The 11,602-nt window shown below is 57.3% G+C and overlaps 1 protein-coding gene across 1 annotated transcript; it reads left to right on the forward strand.

Moving 5' to 3' along the window:
• The first annotated feature begins 10,582 nt into the window (after positions 1-10,582).
• On the forward strand, positions 10,583-11,305 carry BHLHE23 (basic helix-loop-helix family member e23). The gene has a single exon (XM_068565206.1). The coding sequence runs from the start codon at positions 10,583-10,585 to the stop codon at positions 11,303-11,305; it is 723 nt and encodes a 240-aa protein (XP_068421307.1).
• The last annotated feature ends 297 nt before the right edge of the window (positions 11,306-11,602 follow it).

The following is an 11,602-nucleotide window of genomic DNA, read 5'->3' on the forward strand; positions in this document are numbered from 1 at the left end:
CCCCCAGGTGAGAGTGCAGCACTCCCGCCCAGGACTCTGCACCCTCCCAGCCGGGGTTTCAAGCCCAGGGTGCCCCTGATCCCGTTCTGTAGCCAGACAGATGCCAGCACAAGCTCGGGCTTTGCCCCTGAGGGCCGTGTGACCCGGGCCACACTGACCGTTTTGTAGAACAGGAGGAAAAGAGGTCGCTGGTGCCTGGCAAGGAGCACAGTGTCTGCAGAACCTGCCCCTCCATTGTTCAATAAACATCAAAGCCTCAGAAGCCCCGGGTTCCAGGTAATGGGGAGAAGAAGACCTCTAAAAACCCAAAGTCAATTCCAGAGATAAAAAATACAACTGAAGCAAAAAAAAAAAAAAAACAGAATGGACAGAATTAACAGCAGATTAGACTTTGCAAAGAAAAAAAAAGTGAATTTGAAGACATAGCAATATTAATATCCAAAAGGAAGCCCATAGAAGAGAAAAAGATAAAGAAAAAAAAAAGAGCAGAATATCAGTGGCATGTGGGCAATATTAGGGTGGTGGAGGGACAGAAAAATACACCCTAAAATGTGATGGTCAATTTTCCAAATCTGTTGAAAATCCAGAGATTGAAGAAGCTTGATGAACCCCAAGCAGAATAAACATAAGAAACCACCACAAGCCTAACAAAACTGTCAAAAACCAATGAGGAAGGAAAATCTTAAGCCATCAAAGAAAACAGACAAATGACATAGAGAGGGACAGAAGTCTGAATTAGAGCAGGATTCTTGTGGAACCACACAGGTTAGAAGACTCAGAGGTGACTTATTGCAAGTGCTGACAGAAAAAGAAAATCTATCCAGCTAACCGCTCCATCCAGCAAAAATATCCTCGCAATGAAGTTTTTCTAAACCAACGAACAAAAACTCAGCCCCGGGGCACGCACAAGACACATTGAAGTTTTTCAGGCAGAAGGAAGGTGACACCGGATGGGTCTACACAAAAGAGGAAAGTGGGCCAGATGTGGAAAAGACATGGATAAATAGAAAAACTGTTACAATCATTTTTGATTTTTCAAAGATAACTGACTGTTGAAGGCAAAAATATTAATAATGTGGGGATTACAACATCTGTAGATGCGGTAAAATGTATGACAGTCGTAGCACAAAGGCTGAGGGTGGTAAATGTATACAGTCATGTATACATGACGGGCACATGGCTGGTTAAAGAACGCGTGGCCGTTTGGAGACTTGCATTCTACACCTGCCGAGTGTGAAGGATCAACCACTGAGGATGTAAAATGCGGAGGAAAATCTCAGAAGCCAACAGTAAAGGTAAAAAGGGAATCATTTGAAAACTCAATCCAAAATGATGCAGAAAAAGAGGGGAAAAAGAAATAAGAAGAGATGGGACAAACACAAGCCAACAAAACTTGTAGAAGAGGTGGATTTTGAAAACCAAAAAGCATTGAAGAGAAAAAGACATAAATAAACACAAAGACGCCAAAAGAGCCTCAGTAAATGGAAAACAGACAATTCAACATCATTGAAACAAACTGCCCTGTGCTTCATCAGAAGAAGCCCTGCCCGCAGAGGACCCCAGGGGACACCCGCCAAACTCCACAGATGATGGGGCTCACGGGCCAGAGCTGGACGGACACATGGACAGACGGACTTTCCTCACAGCACCGCCGACCAGTGACGGCCCACGTCCAGGCATCCACACGGGGTCTAATGTGAATATGGCAGCCAGGACACAGCCCGTGGCCACCAGTCACCCACGCAGCTGTGGGCAGGGAGCTCAGACCGATGGTGACGCAGGACTGCATGTCTGGGGGCGGGGGGGGCGTCTGATGCCAGGACAGCGCCCAGGGCACGCATGTCCCGGGACCGTCAGGACCACTAGCCCAGTGTCGGGTCTCCACACCTGGACACGCACCACGCATCAGGGCTCAGAAGTGGTGCGTCCAGGCTGAGGGCCTGAGGAGAGGGGGACTCCCAGGGTGGGAGACTGACATCCACGGTCTCTCCAGGCGACCTCTCGGCCTCACTACCCCACTTTGCGGAAGGGGAAATGGTTGGCCTCCCACTCAGGAGGCCCGTGGAAGAGCAAGGGCCTCCTGGACGGCCAGGTCCACACGGCGGTCATCCCAGCGGGGCTGACCTGCCGCAGTGCGCGGGGCGGGTGGCGCACATGGGACCCTCCCCAGACTCGCCTAAGCCCACGGCGCCCGAGAGGCAGGTGCCACAGCTGGGCCTCGGTTTACCCATTTTACAGGTGAGGACAGAGTGGGGGGTCCAGGGTGGGCTGCCAGCAGCCTGCCTCTGGGGCCTGGGCCCTGAGCACCGTCCGTCTGTGCCTGATGCCGACTCCAGCCCCTCCCTGCGGCTGGACCCACCTCCCTTCCGGAACCAGGCAGGCATCGCACAAACGCCCGCCCCCAGCCCGCTCCACTGCCCTCCCAGCTCAGTGTGCCCAGACCTGCTGCTGGTGTCCGCAGCACCCGCTCCGGAGCTCACCCTGACCCGAGGCTGCTGCATCCAGAGCAGGACAGTGGGGCTGGGGGTCAGAGGCGGGGACAGCAGGCACCCGTCCCCCCCTTCTGGGCCACTGTGCAGAGCCCAGCACTGGCCGCCCTCCTGGCTACACCCCCCTTACTCCAGAGGGTCCAGGGCCTGCGGTCTGGCCCAAGGGCAGCCAAGGCCAAACTTGGACACCAGGATCCCCAAAACTCCCCTGGACTTGGCCACACAAAGCCAGGGGCTTGCTGCCCCCTGGAGGCCAGAAGGCAGACGGCCCCTAAGTGGCGGCCCTCCTCCCCCTCCCCCAGTCAGAGGAGCTGGGTGGGGGCAGGAGTCTTGCCCTGGGCACCCAAGCTGCCCCCTAGCCGGCACCACGAGACCTCCCCCGGGCAGCCCCCCTGCCCACGCAGAGCCCGCCACTCACACCCACACCCATTAAGTGCTCAGCAGGGGCCCAGGGCCCCTCGGGGACCTCAGGGAGGGCTGGGAAGTCACTCTCTAGCGGGGGCAGGCGAGGCCCAGCACAGCTAAGCGGGCTGACAGGGGCGAGGACTGGGAGGGCCATGGCAGGACCAGGCGAGGCCACCCAGCAGGGGTGGGGGAGGGACATGGGCCTTGCAGGAGACCTCTGCCTTTTGTTTATTTCCCATCAGGGGTACTGGCCTGTGACTTTCTTCTCTCCTGTCCTTGTCTGGCTTTGTTATCAGCGCAATGCTGGCCTCGTAAAATGAGTTTGGAAGTGTTCCTTCCTCTTCAAGTTTCTGTGAGATTTTGAGAAGTCGTGTTAATTCCTCTTTAAATATTTGGTAAAATTCACCAGAGAAACCATGGTCCTGGGCTCTTCTATGTTGGGAGGTTTTTAATTACTGATTCAGTCTCCTTACTGGTGATTGGTTTGCTCAGATTTTCTGTTTTTTCGTAATTCAGTGCTGGTAGGTTGTCTGTTTCTTGGAACTTACCCATTTCTTCAGATGTGTCCAACGCATGGTGTCTCGTTCCCAGTAGTGTCTCCTGATCTTCCGTGTTTCTGCGGTACCAGCTGTAAAGCACACGGATGTTTATAGCAACTTTACTCACAATTGCCAACAGCTAACAGAAGAAATAGACAGATATTTGTAGGTATATGGACATTGTTAACAATGCACTCAATACATTTGATCAAATTAATTTGTTTAATATTTATTTATTTTGGCTGTGCCGGGTCTTAGTTGAGGCACGCGGGATCTTCATTGTGGCATGTGGGGTTTTTTAGTTGTGGCATATGGGATCTAGTTCCCCAACCAGGGATCGAACCCAGGCCCCCTACATTGGGAGCACGGAGTCTTAACCACTGTGCCACCAGGGAAACCCCCAAGCAAATTAATTTATAAAGAACACCACACTCCCCAAAAAAGTTTACAAAAATTGAGCAGATGAGATAGTCACAGAGGCTTGGGGTGAGGGAGAGAGGGACAAAGAAGTGGGGAACAGGAGATTTTTAGGGCCATGAAACTATTCTGTGTGGTGGATACATGTCATTATACCTTTGTAAAAACCTGTAGAGTACAACACAAAGAGTGAACCGTAATGTAAACTATGGATTTTAGGTAATAATGATGTATTTATTGGTTCACCAGTTGTAACAAAAGTAGCAACCAGTGCAAGATGTTAATAATAAGGGACACTGAGGGTGGGGTGGGGGAAGGGGTATGTGGGAACTTTGTACTTTCCCATCCATTCTTCTGTAAACTTTAAAACTACTCTTTAGGGACTTCCCTGGGGGTCCACTGGGTAAGACTCTGAGCTCCCAATGCAGGGGGCCCGGGTTCGATCCCTGGTCGGGGAACTAGATCCCACATGCACGCCACAACTGAGAGTCCGCATGCCACAACTAATACCCGGCGCAGCCTAAATAAATAAATAAATAAATCTACTCTTTTAAAAAAAAGTGTATAAAAATTTTTGATTGACCATATGCTGAGTCTAAACCAAGTTTGAACAAAGAAAATAAGTAACCATATTGATGTCTTTGGGGAACAAATTTTTCAGATGAATCTTAAAGTTCCCAGTAGAAGGGCTTTATGGGCGGTTGTCAGTTTTTCCTCGCCATCTGTCCATTTTTGTCTGATATATTCAATAATATGGTAAAAGACTTTATCACGGCTCTTTCAGCATCTATCAGACAAATACACACACATACAAAAAGAATATAAAGGATTTGAACAACACAGTATGCTTGATTGAATATATATATATAAAATTTCAACTATGCCCAATAAAATTCCCATCACTTATTATATATGAGCCATGTTCATTGACCACAATGAGATAAGATTAGAAATCAACAAGAAAGGAAAAACCAAAAAGTATATATCTGGATATTTCACCCGAGATTTATTTACAAAATTTAGACTAGCTTTCCTATGAGGAAATCTTCTAACACTGTTTCAGAGGAATTTAAAGGCTCCGGGTCTAAACCTGGAGAAGCAAGCAGTGTTCATGAGCCTTGATTGAATGTCACGAGCCTTTTGGCCAAGCCTGTCGCTTCTAATGAACCGCGGTGGATGGATATCTTGTCCAGTTGGGGGAGGGTGTCAGGAGGGCTTCCGGGAAGAGAGGTGCGTCCAGCCCTGTGGAATGGGCAGGGGTGTTCCAGGTGGGCAGATGGCCAAAGCCAAAGTACAGAAACCAGAAACATCCCACATCACTGGCGCCAGTGTAGCCCACCTGGCTGGTGCCGGGGGCAACACGGGATGTGGCTCACGCGTGGGGATGGGCATGTGTAAAGGACCTGGAATGCCCCAAGGGGCAGGGCTCTATCCCGCTGGTGACTGGGAGCTACCAGGCATCTTAAGTGGAAGGAGATCAGGTCAGCCGGGAATCTGTGTGCTGATGGAGAAAAGGGGGCAGAGAACATGCAAGGAAGGTCAGAGCTGAAGCCACCTGCGCCAGAACCCTGGGGGCCCCCTGCTTCCTCCCCGAGTTTTCATGCGGACTCAGTAGCTCTCTTTTTATTACTCCAGGTCAACGTTGTGCCACTAACCAAGGAGTCTGTTTGGGGAGATAAATTCAGGCTGATGCATTCTGTGCGTCCCACCTGAACACCTGGCAGGGACTACCTCTTCGGGGATCGGAAGTTCCAGTTGGTGGGACATGATGTGAGAGTCGTGAGCAGCATTCGGGAGACGGTCAGTACCGGGGGACTGTCTCCTCCATTCCCCACCCAGAGCCCACGAGCCAGCAGCTCATATGGCATTGAAACCTCCTGTCCTGCAATGTGGATGAACCTGGGAAACATGCTCAGCGAGAGAAGCCAGTCACAAAAGGCCACATAGTGTATGAATCCATTTACACGCAACGTCCAAAGCAGGCAAATCCATAGAGACAGAAAGCAGACTGCTCGTTGCCATGGGCTTCATCTGCAAAGGGAGGAACGGGGGTGATAGGTAACGGATACGGCTCTTTTTGGGATGAAGAACGTGCCCTGGAACAGACTGTCATGATGGACACTGTGAATGACACTGTGAATAAACTAAAAACCTTGAATCTTAAACTTTAAGTGGAGGGAAACGTATAGTACGCGAATTATATCTCAGTAAAGCTGATTTTTTTTTTAAATTTCTTTTCATCACCCTGGACTAACCTGGCACGGTGTCCGTTAGTGGGGTGGGGGGAATAAGGGAGGCGGGAGTGAGGGCTTTGTAAACTGTCAAGTCCCGTCCAAATGCAGGAGGTGGTGGTTTTGTGGGGTTTCTAAAAACAACTTGAACAAAAACAGGTTCTTGTAAGTGGATTGGGGGCCATCTTTCTTTACCTTCCCCCCAGGGGGACATGGAGACTGCGGACGGTCAGAGGCCAGAGCTGCCAACCGAGGTTCTGAGGCGCAACTCGGGGGACTTAAAGGACAATTACCAAGTGCTACCCAGAGGCACTTGGCGAGAGGTACACGGAGACACAAGCCCCTAAAATGAGCCTCGGGACTGGCGCTCCATCACCAGAGACCCATGGAAACAATGGGGGCAGGAGCGGAGTCTCAGCTGAGACGCAGGACCAAGGCAGCCCCAAAGGAGCCTCCGCTGAGGCTCTTCCCTGCCTGGCGGGGCCCGAGGCTGTCTTGGCTGCCCCAACCTGCTGCCCTCGGCCTCCCCCCGGAGACCTCACCCCGGAGGAACTGTCCACACCAAACAGCAAAGAGCCGTGACCGCGTTTAGCCTTCTGCACTTAGGAAATACCGCAGAAAAAAAATCACAACCCAAAAGCAAGTGTGGGGATGCAAAACAAAACCAATAAAAACACGAAGAGGTTTGAAATCAATATTCTTTGGGCCTCTTTCAGCCCAGGAGTGGCCATGGGACTTCTTAACGTAAAACAAGCTGCTTGTCAGTGACGATTGGAATGAAACTGTTGAAACATCAGAAATTATATAAGGAATGAGGAATATCCTCCGAACAGGTGGTGGGAAGTTGAGTGGGGTTCTCATGCCCAACTGTGGAAGGTGGCATCTTCCACCCCAAGGCTGGCGTGGCCCCCAAAGAAGCCAGTGGGTCTATGTCCAGCAGCCATGCTTGGGTGCCTTGTCTTTTACCTGATTCTGGTGAAGCGCTGGCCTCTGGAGCCCCCACCTCCGAAGTCAGAGAGGGGGGCTTCTCGCTGTGCCCCGCCTCTCCCTGTTGTGGACAGGAGGTGAGGCTTGTGTGGACAGGGTCCGGGAGGGCCTGAGAACGAGCATTAACCAGCAGGGCCAGCGGGTGGCACGCAATCTCCCAGGTGGCCAGCAGGTGGCGGCGTCTGACCAAAAACCATGCCTCTCCCTGCGCTTTCAAGATTTGCGGCTGAGCATCGCCCGGATGGGCCCTCCGGGGAGGCTGCTTGAGGGTCTGGGACCCCAGAGGAAGCCCCGCGCCCCCCCACCCCGCCTCCAGCCCTTCTCTGAGCTGCTGAAGGTTCAGAAACTGGCCCAGAGCCCTCACTTCCTGGCCTGAAGTGTAGACATCCCAAAGGCCAGGCTGGACCCCAGACACTGTCAGACCCCCCTGGCCCGGGCCCAACGTCGGATTTAATTTAATCTCCTGGTGATGTTGACCTGCAGCCACAGCAGGGGCTCTACTCCAGCCCCTCTTTTGAAAGCCAATATCCGGGGTGCCTGTGGCTTCAATTACTGAACGCTCTGACGACGTTTCCATGTCCCCGTGAGGGCCTGCCAGACACCCCCTGGGTGGTTCAAACGCCCTCACACTCAATCTGTCCACAGCACACCCACCCCCTCAACCCCCCCCTCCAGCCCTGAGTCCCAGAGGTAGGAGGTCATCGGCCCCCATCAGGCCGCACCACTCGTGTCGGCCGCGGGGGTAACAGTGGAGCTGGCCCACCTCTCTCCACGTCCCCTGTCACCTCTGGCAGCTCTGCCAGGCCTGGAGGCACAGCCGGAAGTGCCCCAAACCCCCTGACCACAGCGGGAGCAGTAGTCTGCAGAAAACGCTTCCCTGAGCTCCTACGGTGGCGGCCTCTGCCCTCCCAGCAAAGCCCAAACTCCCCACCGGACTGGCCGCCCCTGGGTCTCTGGGCCCCACCCTGGGCCCCTGCTGCCCCCTCCAATGTGCCACGCCCCTTCCAACAGCCTGTAAGCCCCCTGCCCCCCAGGGTGCTCCCCCACCCTAGGTGCTTGGCCTAACTGACACCCACTCACCGTTCAGACCACGGCCCAAACACCATGGCAGCCTGTCCATGCCGGGCTGTCCCCACCGCCCTGCCCGTGCCTGACCTCAGCCCAGGAGGCAGTGCAGGGGCTCCTTGGAGAGAGCCCCCCCAGACCCTTCTTGTCCTGGAGCCCACCTTCAGTCCCAGCGGGACAGGCTGGTGGACGAGGCCTGCCCTGAGCATCAGCCCTGGGCTCCCCTCCCCTCATCCATCCGCAGGGCCCAGAGCACAGAGACTCTGGTGTTTCCCACGACTGATGAGCCATGTGCTTGTTCCTGTCTCCTCCCATCCAGCATGGAAGCCCTTGAGAGCCAGGATCCCCCTCAGTGCTGGATTTCCAGAACCTTCCAGAGCGCACACAGCTCTCATCCATTCGCTGCACCTGCTCACCTTCCCCGAGCACTCGACAACACAGAGATCACCTCTGTTACTCCTCTCCCTGGTGAAGCCTGGAGAACAGAGAGGTTAAGCTACTCTGTCAAGGTCACACAGCAGGGCCTGATGAGTGGTTCCCAGGCAGTATTGAGCTGGAGGCCAGGGTGACACCCATCTCTTGACTGAGTGGGAAGCAACCATCACCCACCAACTCCACAAGACCTCCAGGCACCTTCCCACCTGGAGAAAGTTTGGGGTCCTTCATCTCCCATTGGAAGGATTGAAAAGGTGAGCCCCGAGGCTGGCAGGATTCCCCCAGATGGGGTTCAATCCAAGAGGAGGAAGCACCTCTGGAAACTCTGCCGAAGCCCTGCGGCCAGTTTGTGCTCACTGCACGTAGAATGTAGAGAAAGGTCAGGTGGCGCTGCACTGGCCGTGCGCCGATGCCCTAAACCATCCCACAACCACTGCACGAAACCCGGACCCAGGTTTGAAAAAGGAACCAGGCCGCCCTCAGCTTCCTACCCTCCCGGGGGTTTTCAACCTGTATTAGAAACTCCATCATTACCCCACCCCTCCCAAACCTTCCGACAGGTCTGGCCTTAATCATTGCCCCCAGCCTCCCGGCCACGGGGACTCTCCTGGGTGGCAACCCCAGCTCGGCCAGCGCGTCACCCTGAGGCGAGCTGCGCCCAATGACCAGCCCCCACACCCTCCCCGGCCCAGGCCGGCGGGGAAGTTGCCGAACCAGGCATCATGCATCCCGGGGCCCCGCAGGTGCTCAGACAACACCCCTGGTCTGACGCCCACCTGGGGGCACCACAGCAGTCCCTGGAGGGGTTTCTTGGCTGAGACTCAGGCCAGGACAGAAGACCCGCCCCCGCCCCAGCCTCTCGCCGGTGCAGCCCCCATCTGCTTTCTCCAGCAGAGCTGCCATCCTCCCCAACTTCATGGTGGAGCCCTCGGTCCCCCCAGTAGAAAACAGAAAATTCCCCCTCTGTGGTAGGGCAAGCCATTGAAAAAACCTTTCACCGGAAATAGCAGAAAATTGAAACAAGGTTTTGCCTAAGCAAGAGGTTTTTGTCCTTAAATCTCCGATCCCTGCCTCAAACCACTAAGACTTCAGGGAGCGTGGAAACAACTTCAGGACGCACTTGTCCCCGGAAACTGCGCGGCGGGGGCTGGAGACCCAGGAAAGGGCCAGCTGCAGGGAAGGCCCAGCCCAGACGGGCCTCAGGGCGTTCGGAGCGCGCCCTTTGCCCCGCGGGTTACCCAGCTGTGAGGCCGCTCCTGGAGGGCGCCCACCGCGCGCCCTGGGCGTGCGCTCCGCACCTCCTCCGGCCTCGGCGGGTCAGGCGTCCGCGGTGGGCTGCGCGCTCCCTGCTCCGATCCCTGCCTGCGCGACGCCGGAGTGGCTCCTGCAAACGGTACCGAAGACGAGGACAAGGCGGCCTGAGGCGCGTGCCCACGAGGGACGGGGGCGTACAGTAACGGCGACCCCCGGGGGCGGCAGGAGGCAGAAGCTGGAGACGCCGGGAAGCGGGAACAGCTCTCCGGGTCCCACGGCTTCCACAACCGTCTCCAACCAGACCTCCAGCTCCTTCCATCCTGGCGGCGCCCACCCCTGGCCATAGGTCTGCGCCGCCGGTGGAGCTGGGCTCCGGGAAGAGGCGGTCACCAAGTCCCCTCTGATTGGACGGCCGCGAAGTCCCAGAGGGCGCCTCCGCACCTTAAAGCAGGAGCGGCGCGAGGGGAAGGTAGAGCCCTCCGCAGCCCACCCCTGCGCGCGGCAGCGAGAGGTGGGGAGGAGGGGGTCGGGGGGAAAGGAAAGAGAAGAGAGAGGGGGAGGGGGAGGAGGAGGAGAAGGAGGAAGAAGGAGGAGGCGGAGGCGACCAGGAGGCGGGGCCGAGGCAGGACCCAGAGGCCCCGGCGCGGGGAGGCCCCGGGACCGACCGACTGCAGGACGGACGCGCCAGCCGGGAAAGGCACCCAGGCGGCGGCAGCGGCCGGAGCGCGCGCGGACCCCGGGGCGGCGCGGGCCGGGCCGCATGAGCACCTGCCTGCCCGGCGAGCCCTCGGGCCCCGGAGGCGCGGCCATGGCCGAGCTCAAGTCGCTGTCGGGGGACGCGTACCTGGCGCTGAGCCACGGCTACGCGGCGGCGGCGGTGGGCCTCGCCTACGGGGCGGCCCGGGGGCCCGAGGCGGCCCGCGGCTACGGCGCGCCGGGCCCGGGCGGCGACCTCCCCGCGGCGCCCGCGCCCCGAGCTCCGGCCGCGGCGGCCGAGAGCAGCGGCGAGCAGAGCGGCGACGAGGATGACGCCCTCGAGCGGCGGCGGCGGCGGCGCGGGCCCGGGGGCGCGGCGGACGGGCGGCGGCGGCCCCGGGAGCAGCGCTCGCTGCGGCTGAGCATCAACGCGCGGGAGCGGCGGCGCATGCACGACCTCAACGACGCGCTGGACGGGCTGCGCGCCGTCATCCCCTACGCGCACAGCCCGTCGGTGCGCAAGCTCTCCAAGATCGCCACGCTGCTGCTCGCCAAGAACTACATCCTCATGCAGGCGCAGGCCCTGGACGAGATGCGGCGCCTCGTGGCCTACCTCAACCAGGGCCAGGGCTTGGCTGCTCCGGTGGCCGCCGCGCCCTTGACGCCCTTCGGCCAGGCCGCCGTGTACCCCTTCTCCGCCGGCGCCGCGCTGCCCTGCCCAGACAAGTGCGCCGCCTTCTCCGGGACGCCCTCGGCGCTTTGCAAACACTGTAACGGGAAGCCGTAAGGGCCCCGGGCCGCCCCTTCCTTCCGCACGCGTCCTTCATTTTACCTTGCCCCCGTGACTGTGTCACCCTGCCCCCACCGGACCCCGCCCACGGGGAGAAGGCGGCCAGACCTCGCTTCCAGCCCTTGCGTGCTGAACTTTTGGGCCCGCGGGAAGCGCAAAGCCCATCCGGGCGCGGGATTGAACCGGACAGTGGGGCGCTGGAATCCATGCCCGGGAGCCCGCAGCGCCCAATGGGCACCCTCCCGACGCCCCAGCCATCGACCCTGGAGACGGGACGGGGGTGACCAAACGTGC

Source organism: Eschrichtius robustus, chromosome 16, assembly GCF_028021215.1.
Source record: "Eschrichtius robustus isolate mEscRob2 chromosome 16, mEscRob2.pri, whole genome shotgun sequence".
Lineage (NCBI taxonomy): Eukaryota > Metazoa > Chordata > Mammalia > Artiodactyla > Eschrichtiidae > Eschrichtius > Eschrichtius robustus.

What these genes read in the sequence shown, in the direction of transcription:
- BHLHE23 (XM_068565206.1), top strand. Translation starts at nt 10,583, where the DNA reads ATGAGCACCTGCCTGCCCGGCGAGCCCTCGGGCCCCGGAGGCGCGGCC.